At 43.7% G+C, this 16802-nt stretch overlaps 2 protein-coding genes across 2 annotated transcripts; one reads left to right on the top strand and one right to left on the bottom strand.

The window, feature by feature from the left end:
* Window positions 1-620: 620 nt before the first annotated feature.
* On the top strand, window positions 621-9284 carry vps4a (vacuolar protein sorting 4 homolog A). The gene is made up of 11 exons (XM_069161995.1): window positions 621-807; window positions 1722-1833; window positions 1921-2065; window positions 2152-2213; window positions 2681-2800; window positions 2942-3098; window positions 3686-3834; window positions 4797-4878; window positions 5481-5700; window positions 6355-6495; window positions 7052-9284. Exons 1-11 carry the CDS (start codon window positions 787-789, stop codon window positions 7151-7153), a joined length of 1311 nt encoding a protein of 436 aa, XP_069018096.1. The 5' UTR covers window positions 621-786; the 3' UTR covers window positions 7154-9284.
* On the bottom strand, window positions 8146-15810 carry cdk10 (cyclin dependent kinase 10). The gene is made up of 13 exons (XM_069161996.1): window positions 15543-15810; window positions 14156-14228; window positions 13987-14058; window positions 13758-13860; window positions 13332-13413; window positions 13026-13093; window positions 12752-12804; window positions 12242-12311; window positions 11927-11986; window positions 11588-11711; window positions 11050-11189; window positions 10848-10900; window positions 8146-10757 (listed from the first exon to the last, which is right to left on the bottom strand). The coding sequence occupies exons 1-13, from the start codon at window positions 15630-15632 to the stop codon at window positions 10663-10665; spliced, it is 1083 nt and encodes a 360-aa protein (XP_069018097.1). The 5' UTR covers window positions 15633-15810; the 3' UTR covers window positions 8146-10662.
* Between the last annotated feature and the right edge of the window lie 992 nt (window positions 15811-16802).

The following is a 16802-nucleotide window of genomic DNA, read 5'->3' as shown; positions in this document are numbered from 1 at the left end:
ACATTTATCCTTCTTTTAAACTGGTGTTCCTGTGTCTCATTATGTGGACACATACTTTCTAATCAAATCTTTTTACTTTTTTTTTTTTTTTTCCAAATAAGTGGCGCTCCACCACAATTTTCACCACTGACATGTGAAATATTTACTGGATTAAATGTTTCTTTACTTTGTGATTATTGTTATTCTGAGTCGAACATGAAAACGTTTTTTTTTTTTAGTGTTTAACTCCTTTTTTTTTTAAATTATGAGCACAATATTTTAATTTGACTGGTGAGTGTACTACATCATACCGCCGCTAGGTGGCAGCAGCTCGCGGTCCTGTCTGCCACTGTCGTTTACGCTCGTTGCGAGTTTTAACCATACAACCGGAAGTTCCACATTGAGGACTTCAGAACAAATTAAAGGTACGTACGATGTTTATATTATTACGTTAATTGATAGTAGATACATATTTCATTCAGGGAAGGTTTTAACAAAGATATATTCTCGATTAATTTCGGCGCATATGGGAATTCTGCCATCTTCGGGCAGAGCGTTTCTCATTTGCCTTTTTTTTTTTTTTTTTTTTTTTTTTTTTGTATTTTGAAAATCTTAACCGGAAGTGGAGGTTGTGCCGGCTGGCTTGTGGCCCGCCGCAGTGTTTGCTCCGAGCGCCTCACAAACACAGGGCCGCCACCGAGCTGCGTTTCTTCACGCGTCCACCTTGGTGGAGGGTGAGAGGACCGGAAAAAAAAAATATATATATATATAATCTGGGCGGAAAGCAGCGAGACGAAGTGAGATGAAATGACAACGTCAACGCTTCAGGTTAGGCTACCGTTAGCTTCAGCGTTAGCACGCATTTCTGGGTCGCGGAGCTAAAAAAACCGTCGGAAGTAAATTATCCAGCGACGTTTTAAATAACCAAAGAAAATACATTAAAAAAAAAACACTCGGTGTTGTTCTGAAGGTAGTTTCAGAACCCGCAAAGGCTCTTCTAACTACCCGGGTGAACAAACACAATAAATAACAAACATATTTATCTATTTATCTCGTTTTTTTTTCCCAAGTCGCGTCCGTCCGGTTGTGAAATCAAAACAAAGCCGGGGAGCCTCTCCGCTGCTCGGGAGGAAATACAATACAAAAACAATATTTTATATTTACTAAATGGTTAAAAGAAAAAAAAAAAAAAGGGGGTCTTTAAGGGCTTTTAGCCTGCAGAACAATTATAAACTGCTTTTAAACGACCTCCGAGGTTGTTTATTTATTGACCGTTAATTTACCGTTTGGAGAAAAAACAACAACAACAAACAAACAACCCGAAGATAAATCAGTTTTTAAATCAGGTTAAATAGAGTTGAATTAGAAACGAGCGTATACATCTCGTGTATGCAAATGTAAAGTACATAAATAACGAGATTATTGAGCTCTGCGTGGGTTATACACGTGAAGGTTGAACCACAAAGATTCAGGGCTTGCAGCGTCACGGCGGTGTGGTAACTGGCTTAAGAAATGGCACCGTGGATTTGGTTTAATTCACCGAATAAGCAGCCGGGATCCCGAACAACTTGTGCTTTTGTTTTTGTGTCTGGTGTTGGTTCAGGTGCAGGTTGATGTGAGGTTGACTTTAACACGTGTCTTTGTTTTTTTATGTCTCCACTCTTCTTCTTCCTCCTCCTCTTCCTCAAAATCATCTCACGTGTGTCCTTTGATCTTGATGTCTCTCCGGCATCTGCTTGCAGAAAGCGATTGATCTCGTCACCAAAGCCACGGAGGAGGACAAAGGGAAGAACTATGAGGAGGCCCTGCGCCTCTACCAGCACGCCGTGGAGTATTTCCTCCACGCCATCAAATGTAAGTGCCGCAGCCTGACGGGCGCGCGACGATCTGTCGGTGCGTTGCGTTCACGGCTCCCGATTGGGATTTCGTCCTTCTCTCCAGATGAGGCCCACAGCGACAAGGCGAAGGAGAGCATACGGGCCAAGTGTATGCAGTACCTGGACAGAGCGGAGAAACTGAAGGACTACCTGAAGAACAAAGACAAGCAGGGCAAGAAGCCCGTGAAGGAGGCGCAGAGCAATGACAAGTAGGATGTCACTCCCGCAACGCACACTCGGATCTCCCGACAAGCGTTCTTCATTGTACCGACGTGATCTCCGTTTCTCGTTTCAGGAGCGACAGCGACAGCGAGGGAGAAAACCCAGAGAAGAAGAAGCTGCAGGAGCAACTTATGGGTAAGTGAGCTTGTATGAGTTTTACCCTCATGTTGTTAACAAGCCATAAGAGGTGTTTTTTATTTTATTTTTTTTTAATGTTTTTAGGTGTAATAACTAGTTTTTTTTAATAATGGTATGTTGGGTGGAAATTATAGTGAGCTCTGCTGTAGTTTCCAGTTTGACCTGATGGTGGAAGTGTTCTTTCACTGTTACAATGCTTTTCATATTTGAGTCTGGTAAAGAGGAAAAACTCTGTGGCTTGGTTGTAGTTTATTTTATTTTAACCAATCACAGTAGTCGTGGGCGGGGCTAAACTCAGGACGCTGCCCTTTCAAAATAGTGTCGAGGAGGGAAAATGGACAGAAACCAGGAAAGCCTGCCTTATCGTGCGATCCTAATCGTAATCAAAACTTTTCAGCGCGTAGGCTCTTATCTCAGTAGTTGCTCTGCAGGTGTTTCATCTCAATCGTGTTGTGTGTTTGTAGGTGCTATTATAATGGAGAAGCCCAACGTGAGGTGGAACGACGTTGCTGGACTGGAGGGAGCGAAAGAAGCTTTGAAGGAGGCCGTCATCCTGCCCATCAAATTCCCTCACCTCTTCACAGGTACTGTACGATCTTCCTTCTCTAATTCTGTTTGCTGACTATATATACTGAAATAAATATAACTTTCCCAGTTGTTGCTGGCAGCTACAGAATCACTGCATTCGTATGACCTTCATCCCCTCCGGGTGACTTTGTCCTCAGGCAAGCGGACTCCGTGGAGAGGCATCCTGCTGTTCGGCCCTCCAGGGACGGGGAAGTCGTACCTGGCCAAGGCCGTGGCCACCGAGGCCAACAACTCCACCTTCTTCTCCGTCTCTTCCTCGGACCTCATGTCCAAGTGGCTGGGAGAGAGCGAGAAGTACGTTTTCTGTCTCGGGGACGATTGTTGTCGTCTGACGCTGTCTTCAGAGAAATGTGCAGAAAAGCAGTTTTATTACTTCTGACATTTTCAGCCCGAATAGACTTCAAACCTGAATCCTCGAGAGCCAAAACAAATTTTTGTTCATACAGGAAAGAAAAAAATGTTTAATAACCAATTAATTCTTCTCTTAAGATAAAAAAAAAAATATGGAAAACAAAAACAAGGATTTTCTGCTTGTGGGCACCGCTTCTAATATTATTTGATGTTTCAAAGACTAAATGATTAATCAATTAAATAATCCTCAGATTAATCAATAATGAAAATAATAATTTGTTGTTACCCTAACTGCAACAAAATCTAAATATTGGGTGATAGAAGCTTTTTTGTATTACCCCATTAATAACATTTTTTAACTGACTTTCGATAGTTCAATCAAAAATAACAAAATCAGGGTAATAATGTGTCTGAAATTATTTGTGAAGCTGACTTTAAGAGCTCCCAGTGAATCCACACGTGCTTGTTTCTCCGCCCTCGTGTCTCTCGGTCTGATTCTCTCCGTCTGCGTCTCCGTCTGTCTCCGGCAGGCTGGTGAAGAACCTGTTCGATCTGGCTCGCCAGCACAAACCCTCCATCATCTTCATCGACGAGGTGGACTCGCTGTGCGGCTCCAGGAACGAGAACGAGAGCGAGGCCGCCCGCCGCATCAAGACAGAGTTCCTGGTCCAGATGCAGGGTGAGTCACGTGAGGACAATCAGACGAGGACGGACAGAGAAGAATATGCAGCATTAAGTGCAGGAACTATGATGTCAGCAGGATTTGTTTTTTTCTCTGCCATTATTAACACTTAACCCAAAGCAAACGAAGGGGAAAAAACTCATGAAGGTGAAAACCCGGTGTGTGTCTGCACCGTGTGTGAAACGTGAGAGGGATTGTAATTTGAAACGCGAGCTTTTTGAAATTGAAACCTGTCACGCGTCATCACTCATCACTCAGCGACAGACATTTGGGTTTGTGGAGCCGTCCCCATCCAGCCAGCCTAAAGACAATGCTGAGAGTTCTCTTGTCGCATTTTTGGTGTCGTTTGTGGTTTCACTGCAGCCTCTCCTGTCACTCAACAGAAATACACAGCAGACAGTAAAGAGACTGCAGTGAAAAGTTCATGTTTGAAATGAGTTGACAACACTTGTGCTTGTTACACTGCAATGCAACCTTCAGAAGTACAAAGCCTGTAAGAGTACTTTTTTCAAACCACTTGTTCAACAAGCAAGAACATGTGGAAAAGCAATTATTTCCACCGCCAGCATGTTTAACTCATAAACACATGTAAAGTCACTTTTGATCTGTAAATTCATAACCCTGCACTGACACTTAACGAAAACCAGCAAGTGCTCACAGTTTTTCTCTTTTTAGCTTTGGAAGAAGTGGGAAAAAAACAAACTCTGGACTGATGCAGTGAAGGAAGAAAACCTCGTAAATCTTCTAGATTTGAGTTTTTTTTTTGTACTTTCAGCTACAGAGGATATTTAGAGATCGATATAAGCATTACAAACTGACTGAGAGCAGGCACCGCTGCCGCAAGCAGAGTCCAAACCTCGTGTTTTTCCGAAGTAAATTAAAGGTTTACGTGATGAGAAATGAATGGTGACAGTTCACAAGAGGTTCCCGCGCTGACTGAAGCTCTCCGGTTCTTGTAGGTGTGGGAAACAACAACGATGGCGTTCTGGTGCTGGGAGCCACCAACATCCCCTGGGTGCTGGACGCAGCCATCCGCAGAAGGTCAGAGGTCACGTCGGTGCTCTACAGTTTGTCCTGACCTGATTTCGTGGGGTTATTCAGATAATCAATGACTCTTACGCGGGAGTCAGTCAGAGGAGGCGTTCCGCTGGAGCTGTAGTCTTATTGAACTACATTGACGGACAGCTGAGTGAAGTCTCGAGGTGTTTTTGGTTCGGTTACATCACACTGCGGTCTGTTTGCGTGGTGGACGCGGGCGGGCGAGACGGCTGACGGTCGACCGGACACACCCGGTCGGACTCCGGTTTGTTTTCTCCAACCAAACGGAGCAACCGCGGGACTTTGTGACGCGGTTTTAGTACAAATGAAAAAGCTTAACTGCTCATAAATCCACCCGACGTTCCCGAACTGCACCGGAGGCAATCGTATAACCGATGTGTGAAAGCGGTGTCGGATCATTTGGTAACCACGGTAACGCGTACGTAACGTCGTGCCCCGTGTCTGTCTTCAGCTACAGGCGGCTCTTTTCAAGTCTTAAAATGCTTCTGAAAGCTGGAGGCGGGCTGTTTAAACCCCGCACGCGTCGTCGACCAGCCGGTTGGAAGTGCGGTCAAACTGTCCGTTGTCCGTCTGTCGTGTGTCAGGTTCGAGAAGCGTATCTACATCCCGCTGCCGGAGGAGCAGGCCCGGTCCCAGATGTTTCGACTTCACCTGGGCAACACGCCACACAGCCTGAGCGAGGCCGACCTGCGGCAGCTCGCCCGCAAGACCGACGGCTACTCCGGCGCCGACATCAGCATCATCGTCCGGGACGCTCTCATGCAGCCGGTCAGGAAGGTCCAGTCTGCCACGCACTTCAAGAAGGTGAGAGGAAACGAGCTTCAGCGGCTCGTTCACACTTCGGCGCAGCAGGACGTTTCTAACTCTTTATTCACCTTTGTTCCCGACCAGAACTCCTCCTCGTGAAGTGTTCGTAACTGATGTCTTGATGAATGTTTCACAATTTGACACAGTTGTAATTTTTGTAATGTTTCAATGTAATCGCCTGTTTTTTGAGTCACAGTTTTGTACATTTTGGGTTCAGCAGAAGAGCAAAAGAACAGGATAAATCAACACGTTTGTCATTTGTTTTGCAAAAATGAAAGCACTCGCGTTATTCATTGTTATTACAACAGTTCAGGCACTCAAACGCTGCACAGTATCAGATACACCTCTGAGCTGTTCACTCTCGAGAATGACATTTATCTGAATTTAAATCGACCGTTAAAAACCAGCAGCGTATTTTCAGCTTTACAACTGCACAACATACACATCAGCTGTTCCTGGCAAACCCTCGCGCTTTTAAAAGTTTCCGTTCGAGTACGTCGACGTGGAGAAACGTGCGACGGGAACTGTTTGGGTCACCGGAAGCTCCGAACTGAGGAGGTCTCGTCTTCACCTGAACATCCCGATCCGTTCCAGACGAGCGCTCGTCATATCGATCGACGGTGTTTTTTTTCTTCTTCCCTCCCCCTGCAGGTTCGCGGTCCGTCCCGGAGCAACAACCAGGTGATGGTGGACGACCTCTTGACCCCGTGTTCCCCCGGCGACCCTGCAGCCACAGAGATGACCTGGATGGATGTGCCTAGTGATAAGCTACTGGAGCCTATTGTTTGCATGGTGAGACGCACACGTATGACAACACACAAGTTCGGCTCTTAATATCAACTATAATGTAACGTAATTATACGTACGAGTTAAAGGATAATTCTGGTGTATTTTCACCCCCTTTAAAAAAAACAAAAAACCTTATGCAGGTGATCAGGTCGGCGAACTAATGCAGTCAGCAACGTGACCATTCAAAGGGGTTCACTGCATTTAAAAAAAAAAAAAATTATTATTATTTTTTTTTTTAATGATTCATGTACAAATCCGATTTAAAAAAATAAAAAATAAAAAAAAATTTAGAAAGTTGCAGGGAAATTGCACTTTGTGACCTTGTATTTACCGTTTTGGGGACTTTTTGTTCCCCTGAATCTCTGGTGCAAAGTTAGCACAATAACCGAGTCCCATCAGGAAATAACATTTAAAAAAAATATATCCTCAACAGAAGCTCTGCTGAAACTATGACTGCATAAAGTTCAATAAATAAGTAAACACAGATTAGAACAATGTGATGTGCAGCATGAATAATAATAATAATAATAAACGCGGCGTGTCTGTCCCTCCTTTGCAGTCGGACATGCTGCGCTCTCTGTCCACCACCCGTCCCACCGTCAACACCGAGGACCTGCTGAAGGTCAAGAAGTTCACAGAGGACTTTGGGATGGAGGGCTGAGAGACAGGAACCCCCCCCCCCCCCTCCCCCGCCCCTCCCTCCTTCCTCACCCCTTTTCGCCGCTGTACCATCCCGATAGGCTTTCGTCTCTCCGCTGAGCACTTGGTTCGCTGCCTCTCGGGCGTTTTGACGTACAACCGCCGGTCTGACCTGCGTTCATCCAGGCCAGGATGTCTAAACCCTCGGAGGACGTGGACCAAATGCTGCGGTAGAAACTCTTGCTGTGATTTGGTAGTTGGACAGTAGACCCCCTCCCCTCTCCCTCCTCCTCCTCCCCCCACGAAGATCCGTTACGGCATATTCACTACAGGAACTTCTCATCTGCGCTGCAATTTCGACGCGAGGAAACACGTGAAAGTTGGTCTCCGTCTCCGTCTCCGTCTGACCCGTCTCCGTCTCCGACTGAAGGACCCGTACATCTCGCTGCCATCGTGCGCTTTGCTTCGGAACCGCAATGAAGGACGGTGCCGTTCGAAGAAGACGCAAAAGAAGAAGTTCATTATCCTGCCAGGCATGCGAGTGTGTGAATGCATCCAAGTGTTTCTATCGAACATCGTGTGTCTTAATATTTATGTCTAAATGTCCAGAGTCCCGTTATTTTGTTATTTAATTCAGAGTTAAATTAAGCGAGTGCGTCCGGATCAGACCTGTAACTCTGTGCGAGCAGCAGGCGGAGCAAAAAAAAAAAAAAAAACACAAGAGAGAGAGAGAGAGAGATGTGCTTGACTGAGAGCTCAAGACCACATTTCTGCAATTAAAAAAACACAGACAGGATTTAGAGCTGCGATGAAAGTTGAGATTTCAGTAATGGACCTTCAGATTATTATCTTGTTTAACGTTTTAATTGTTCGCTTTATTAGACATCCAAAAACAGTGAAAAATGTTTTGTATCCTTCCGACTAAAAGTCCAAAACCTCAAAGTCTTCAGTTCATTTTAATGTCAGATGATGAAAAGCGGTAAAAGTTAAAAGTTCAAGAACATGGAACCATGCTTTTTTTTTTTTTTTTTATCTTTTATTCTTGAAAAACGATCAATTAATTAATCCATTATCAAAATAATTTAAACAAAATAATTCATTGCAGCTCTTGTTAAAGGTTTTCTCTTTAGCTGTCACGTCGTCCATCTTTACATTAATTTCTTCGCTCCATTTCCCAGAATGCATCAGTGCCGCACTGTGACATCTTCCTTCTTGGATTTTCTTTAATCCAACATTTACATTTCTGCTCTGATAACAAGTTGTTTCCACCCGGCTGTTGTTATAAAAAAAAAAAAAAAATTCAATTTGCACCTGAAAAACCTCACGACAGTTTTACACTTCTGGGGCGGAAAAAGTTGGCGAATAAATGGAAGTGAAACACGATGAAGTGCGATGGAAACGGACTTTAACGTGAATGAACAGAGAGGTGAACATCAGATCTGAGTCCTCGCGCCAATACGCGTTTCCATCATATTTTCGACATATTTTGCACCTTCTTCTTCTTCGGCTGCTGTTTATAAATGTTTGTAAATCAGCTCCTAATATTCACACATCTGTAGTGGATCAAAACAGGAAGTGATTCGTGTTTCTTTTCAAGTTAAAGTTTTTTTATTTTTATTTTTTATTTTATTGTACTCTATTAATCCCCGAGGGGAAATTATTTCGCTACAGCAGCCTCCCAACGCCAGGCAGAGTTTAAACCTGTGAAGGAGCATCAGTCAATCACGTCTTCTTTTCTTTCTTTTTTTTTGGGGGGGGGGGCTTTGCAAACATGGTTGAACAGTGTTACAGAACATTATTTATACAACTTCTTAGTCACAGTTGACATGTAACTAATAGAGGTACCCTATGTTTACACTTGAAGTATTACTTTTCTTCATGTTTCATGTTGGAGCACCAGTGAATGGCCTGATTTTTATTTTTTAATTTAATTTATTTATTTTCTTTTGGGAGGCAAATGTACACACTGAGTTGTGAAATTGTGTGTGTGTGTGTGTGTGTGTGTGTGTGTGTGTGTGTGTGTGTGGTTCAGTGGGAGCTCAGTTATTAACGTCCCTGTACGGGGACCCAACCTGCCGCTGGCCATGTAACCATTACTACTAATTTAACCTGAATTAATAAAAAAAACTGACGTTTCAAATGACAGGAGGGCAGCGGCGCTGGTTTGACGTGTTTTATTCTGCAGAGGGGAACGTCTTCAGAACCGTGACGGCGAGGTAAATAAATGTCAGTCTGAACCAGGCGACAAAGCAAAACAAATCCACCGGCACGTCTACCGACGGAGGTCGTAGGCGTTCGAGCTGAGGCTTTCAATGGCCGTCAAGACTTTCACAGGCGCTGGTCGGTGGGTTTTTGTTCTACCTTCGGACAACGTTTCCAAGTCTTTTGCTGGCACCCGTTACAAATGTGCACATAGACGTTAAAAGTGGTTCGAAGTCTAATCGGCGAGGTACGAACGGGGCGGCGGTCCTAACTGCGTTTATGTAAAATGAAGGCCTTAATTGTCCTTTTTAAAAGTGACGTTTCAGCTGCAGGAACTGTCCCCGGAGAGTAAGACGCTTTGGAGGAGCTCTGTTCCCGAGCTGGGTTTCTACACACAGGCAATGGTTCCCGCCAGAGGAACGAGGGTCAACATGAGGCTCCACGCAGTTTTGTTTTCACATAATTATGAGGTCTCTTGAACTTTTATGATCCACATCTTGTTGTTATGACGTATTTTTGGTGATAATGAACTCTTATTATTACAGTTTTTCTGATGCACACTGAATCCCCAAATATTTTTTTTTCTCCAGAATATCTCTCATCATCGATAGTTGTTTTTTTTCCGCTCACCTCACGGAAAAAGTGGAGCCGCTCGTGTGCTGGCAGATTTTTTTTTTTTTTTACTGGACGTGAAGGAGGAGCGTTCCTGAAGGCAAATCCAGGTGGAAATCGTACACTCCAATGTTTTTGAAGGGAGTTTCTACGTAACAGCCTTATTTATAAGTAAATGATATAAACTGTCACTTAAAAACCAGGTCTGCAAAAGAAATTCTAAAAACATTCAAATTCAGTGTAACTAGTAGATAAAGGTTCATCTGCTTCAGTCTGGGACAAAAATAAAAAAATGTTAGAGGCTCTCTATGAGATCTGGATATCGCAGTCATCTCGTAATAATGAGGTTTTATTTGTAATTAAAAGATTGGGAGTTTGTAATCGTGATCTTCTCATACTTTGTAATAATGAGATTCTTTTTCAGAATTAGCAAATCAGATCTCGTAATCGTGAGATTGGAGTTTGTAATTATGAGATCTCGTTATTATAAACCTCATTTCTCGTCATTATGAGATAATAAGTCCGATCCGTGACTCTGGACGCGAACGCTCCTCCGGCGCACGCGGACGACGGCCTCCACACCGCAGGAGATGCGGTTTCAGCCTTTTTTTTTTTTTTATAACAGTCAAGACGATCGCATCGGTCGAGACTCCTGCGTCCGACGGCACGAGGTCCACCGGCGGGTCGTCCTTCGAGTCCACCGGCTCCTCGTCTTCGTCACACTTTGCTCCTCTTCGAGGGCCCTTCTGCCGGAGCGGCGGCCCGCTTGTTGCGATGATGCGGGAACGTCGGCATCAGCTCCGGCTCGCAGGCTGGAAGGAAGGAGCAGAGAGTCGGGGGGTCGGTGACGGCGAACGACGATTCATCGGCGAGTAAATCAAATCGGAAATCTTTGCACTCACGCAGCGGTTTCTCTTTGAAGTAGGAACTCTCCAGAGAATCTTTGGCGGTCGCTCTGGAGCGGCAAAAACAAAACAAGACTCGGTTAACTGAAAGGATTTTTAGCAACGGCGGTTTCGTGACGTGAGCTCCTGACCGAGCTATCGCCTTGGTTACGGTCACATGATGTAATCTGGAGGGGGGAGGTAGGTGTCGTCATGGTACCTGCGCTGTGGGTTGAACATGAAGAGCAGGTTGAGCAGTCTGTGTCCCGCATCAGACAGCCAGGTGAACTTGTTCTTCAGGTTGTTGTACGGCTGCTTCCTCAGGCTGTACTGACCAATGAGGGGCAGCTGAGAGAAGCCCTGCGACGCACACACACACACACACACACACACACACACACACACACACACAGGAAAAAAAAGACTTGTGTCAGTTCACATTTGTACAGATGAAGGTAAAACTTTACTCGGAGATGAAGTGAATAACGTTGGTGCTGACGGTGAATGTTGCGGTCGACGGCTGAATTCAGGAGGGTTTGAGGATGCTGATCAACAGCGGCTCCGACTCGCAACTTATCCGGCATACTTCCTATTCACGCGGTTATTATCGCGGCTCTAATTTCGCACCCTCAACCGCCACGGACGGTCCGTTTGACCCAAAGACACGTCGTGGCCGCTTCGGTGGGAAACGAGTCTCGGTTCCGGGTACCGCGGAGCGCCTTCGGGCCTCGGCGGGCCGAATGCAGCCGAAGTCTCACCGGCCAGATGTTTTCGTTGGGCGTTCCCAGCAGCTGGACGATCAGGTCCACCTGCTGGATCTCAGAGGTTCCGGGCAGCAGAGGTTTGTGGGCCAGCAGCTCCGCCAGGATGCAGCCCACCGCCCTGCGAAGGCAACACCGTCACGTCACCGCGATCCCGTTGAACAATGCGCATTAATAACTTCAGCGATTCATTGTGAAGCACCCAAATCGACTGTAAATCTTGGATCTCGGATAGTCGAGTGGTTAATTGCCGATTATTAAAAGATAGTGATTTTATTTTATTTATTTTTTTTCTCCCCTCCTTCTGTCGAGGTGTAAAACGAGTGTTTTTCTCACCACATGTCCAGAGCTGTAGTCTGCGTCTTGGTCCCGAGGAGGAGCTCCGGAGCTCTGTACCTGCATGACGGAGGAGGAGCGTGTTGTGACGGAGGCCCCGAAGGTGGTGGATTTAATAAACACAGATTACAGCGAGGGATTACAAGTACGAGTTTCCGCTGAGGCTGCACAAGCACAAGGTGTGATCTGCACAGCTCGCGCACACACACACACACACACACACACACACACACACACACACACACACACAGAGAGAGAGAGAACACTTAAAGTGAATGAGGCTGACTGGGTGAACGTGACCCAGTAAACACTCACCACAGCGTCACCACTCGGGGGGTCATGGGCTGCTGGGGGATGCCGTACATCCGGGCCAACCCGAAATCAGCTGCATGGAGGGGAACAAAAAAAAAAAACATTTCACAGATCACCACTTCCTCCACAGTTTACGTGCAGAAGAAGGTGGATGTTGATGTCTAAAAGCTAATATCAGTTATTTTGATATCAGTGTGTCTTCAAGGGAGTAAATAAAAAAAAAATTTAAAAAAGTAATTAAAGCCTCCAAAAGGATCTAAAATTATGAGGAAAAACCTTTATATGGAAGAATTTCTGTTTTCTTTACGCTTTCACTCCTCTTTGTTATGATGTTAAAAAAAAAATAAGGAAAAATGTCTCGTTATGGCAAGAAAGTTTTCGTTAAAACGACAATACTTTTGCAGCGACGCCCACGTGACTCTAAATCCGTCACTGTCAGACGGGGAGGGAGAGAGGTCAAAGGTCAGCGGTCGCATCGTGAGACGTGATTACGGCAAGAAGAGGAGGACTCACCGATCTTAACGCAGCCTTTGTCTGTCATCAGCAGATTAGACACCTTCAGGTCCCTGATAAGGAGATTACGGAGGACAATGAGCTGCCAGAAGATACATTTAGTTTAATTTAATATTATTCTAATTTTATTTGTTTATAATGTGCATTTTTACATTTAATATTTTTTTACTACCTGTATTTTTTTATTCTGTCATTTTTATGGCTTTGCCCTGTACCTTGCGGGATTAATGAAGTTAGTATCTGTCTGTCTGTCTGTCTGTCTGTTTACTCGTACCTGTGAATAATGAAGTTGTGGTGGAGATACTCCAAACCTCGGAGCAGCTGAAGGACGATACACTTCACCTGGAAACAGGAGAGAAAATGTTATAACCCACGACTCAAAGTAACAACCAAGACCAAAGTAATGTGATGTTTAGTGGTAGCTTGAAAAAAAAAAAATAATAATAATAATCCTTTTAAACCTGAACAAATACATGAAAACAGAAGAATTACATTCACTTCTGTTAGAAAGTGACACCAAAGACACTGTTGGAAGTGTAAACACGAGCTGGAGGTCGACGAGCGCGTCGCTCGGACCCACCTGAGCCTCGGAGAACGGCGTCTGCATGTTTTCCAGCAGGCTGGCGAGGTCCTGCTCGCAGTAACTCATCACCAGAAACAGACTGGACGGAAAAACATTAAATGAACATCAACACACAACAGTAAAACAGGTTACTACGGTTACAAAAAAAAAAAAAATCAACCGCGTTAACAGAAATCATTCCTATTCCGGTTGAGTTGATGCGACATATTTGAAGTCACAAAATATGAGAAAGGAGCTTATTTACTAAAAATGGATCCAAACTGAACAAAAAGACCAAAAAAATACTAAATTCCCACAATTAACTGTGAATGTAACACTGATAAACCTGTTGACACACTAAAAAAAAACCAACGTGTGCATGTGTATATATCTATATATATATATATATACATATATATATATATATAGATATATATGTAGTACCTCTCCAGCTGGGTGCCGACCACCACCTCCTTCAGCTCCACTATGTTGGGATGTCTCAGCCTCAGCAGCAGCGTGATCTCTCTGAGGCTGCTGATGGGGATCCCTGACAGACAAAGAGCAGGACATCACCAGCTTTAAACGATCACCTCAACAGACTCAATAAAAAATAAAAATAAATAAAAAGCATCACACGAGTAGAAGACGCTGAACAGGAACATTGACGTCTCACCGTCTTTCTCTTTGTCCATCCGGACTTTCTTCAGCGCCACGATCTCGTCTGACTTTGTGTCACGAGCTCGGTCTGCAGTGAGAGAAGGACACGGTTCGTTTACTGAGCGCGTTTCACGCTCACACTTGACGTGTTGATCCCGTTTCTTCCCCGAACCGCGCCGACTCACACACGATGCCGTACGTCCCCTCTCCTATCCGGTTGAACTTCTCGAACTCTCGGACGCTCCTGCAGCTCCCGAACTGAAACAAAAAAAAAACAACAACAACCAGAAAACGAGATGAAGAGAGTTTCTCCTTCAATCGGTGAAAAATGTCACGTACTTTATTTTTGTCTGAAGCAGTAGTTAGGTTAGGTAGTTACTTTATTAATCCCAGAGGGGAAATGTTTTCGCTACAGCAGCATACAGAAGCAATAAGATAATAATAGAATAATAGAAAAGCAATAAAATAGCAGTAAAAAATATAAAATATAAAATGCACAGTATATACAGTACAGTATATATCTATATATGTAGTTAAGAAGATCCACAGTTTCTGGAGCGTTCATCAAATTATGAAACCTCCTTAATATCACACCGAATATTATTTATTACCCGTCTCATGATAACAGAACTGAAATTCATGCTTTTTAAAAGACTTATAGAGCCCTTTGGCTATCCCAAAGGCCGAATAAAGTCAGTGCATTTTGACTGCGGTATTACAGGATAAAATCTAAAGAATAAATATGGTTCATGGAAAATACGACACTGGATGGTCGAATATCAAAAGAGAAAAGGATTTGTTCATGCATTTCACAATCAAGATATCTGACAGTCGTCTCGGGCCACTAATTGGCTCTCAGGGTAATTTGCTATTACTTAAATGGAAAACGCTCAGGACCGACACACATTAATCACCAATCTGGGTCGGCTTGTGATCAGTATTCCCGTAATGAGGTGGATTTGGGCGCTTTGACATGCAGGCTTACACAGTATGTCAGTAATTAGACTGAATCCCGCTGTAGTTTGATGACTACTTGATAGTCAGTGACTATCTTGAAAGTAAAGTCATTAACACTGGAAAGGCGCCGGCTAAAACTAATTACTAATATCCACTAATACGCACAAGCACTGAGGGGCTTATTAACCGAGGAGACTCCCTCTTGGATGGAAACCAAAGTCCATTTAAAAAATCTGCCATTTTAACTAGTTAACACCAAAGCCAGTTTAAAAAAAAACAACCAGATCGCACCTTTCCCACTTAATTTTTGGGGCGTGTTTATTAATTGCATTTCAGCTTGAACAGTAATCCGTGTTTGGTGCTCAGCATTAGCCAGCATTATTCAAATTTAACGCGAGTGGTATTGCGAACACGTGGGACTGAGAGGCGGCTGCACAGCGGTATTTCCCGGATATATTTCTTTTTGGGTGTGCCGAATTTTCGACGAGGCTCCCTCGTCTTGTATTACGGTGTTTAATCGCGTCCTTCGTGTCACGTATCGCCTCCGACAGGCAGATTATATTAAAACTACCAGAGATGTGAACGGAGATCGGCACGCGGCGCTCGTCCTCTTACCCTTTCATTTTGAGGCACGGTGAACGTTTTGTTGCCTTTGATGGACTTGAGCCTTATCGGGTCCGGTTCGTCCTCTACGACGGCGTCCATTCCTTCTTTTCAAATGTTTTCTGATCTCGGTACAAACGAGTAACATCCGTTAACGGTTTTAGCTCGACGCCGCCGCCGCCGCCATTGTTGTTGTTGTTGTTTTTTTTTTGCAGGCCAACAAAGTGCTTTCCCGGAGTTTCAGACTCGGTTTGGAAACACTTCTGCGGTTCTGTAACGAGATGATGTTTGTGGAGTTCCTCTTGGATGAGCTGAAATAATAAATATGAATACATACAAAAACGTCATATCAAAAATATATCAGCAACTAATGGATTTAGAAAATAAATTGAAAAATAGTCCACACTCCATGGCTATATATATATATATATATATATATATATATATATCCTAGAGACATTTTCAAAACTGAATAATGAACTGGTCAATATAGAAAATAAGTACTGCAGCATTGTTACTGCAGCAGCTTCACAGTTCTAGAATAATACTTCATTGCTCCAGGTTTTCCAGAATAAAGTACATTTACAAGAGCAGGTTCACAAGATGAGGATGGAAGGGCTGTAATATTTAATATCTCTGTTTTTACATTAAAATGACCCTGATGGACATCATCACTCCCAGTGATTAGTAAACTAATCTTGCATAAAGTCGGTGAAGTTACCCTTCAGGGCTTCTAAAAAAAAAAAATACGATGCATTGTTATAGATTACACAGTAATACATACTGTAAAACATCATACATGATTTTTAATGGACACAATTATTTTTCTTATTTACTTATGTAAGTGTATGTTGCCAGAGTCCAACCAGCCGCGAAGAGACACAAAACTATTACAATAGGAGACAAAACGACTGCAAAGAGACATTAAAAAATTACTGCACAGAGACGCAAAATGACTACAACAACACAAATCATCTGCAGAGAGTTTCAAAACCCAACACAAATGACAAATGAAGGCAAACGAGTACAACATGACACAGAAACTATTGCTAAAAGAGACAAAAGGACTGCCAAGAGACATTTAAAAAAAAAAAGTGACAAAAGTGGTCCTATTTCATAATGTGTCCGTGAGCAAGGGGGAACTTTGGTGTTAAACCTGAAAGGATTTCCAGGCACAAATAAAAACCTGGACAAGATGTAGCATTTAAAAGCTGCTCACTAATGAATCCCTCAAAATAACAGTAGAACATGACGCCACGAACGTTTTGCATT

This window comes from Embiotoca jacksoni, unplaced genomic scaffold (assembly GCF_022577435.1).
Source record: "Embiotoca jacksoni isolate LCO1_2020_lvr unplaced genomic scaffold, fEmbJac1.0.p SCAF_3, whole genome shotgun sequence".
Lineage (NCBI taxonomy): Eukaryota > Metazoa > Chordata > Actinopteri > Embiotocidae > Embiotoca > Embiotoca jacksoni.
The sequence above is the reverse complement of the archived record's forward strand: the minus strand, read 5'-3'. Positions and strand labels throughout refer to the sequence as shown.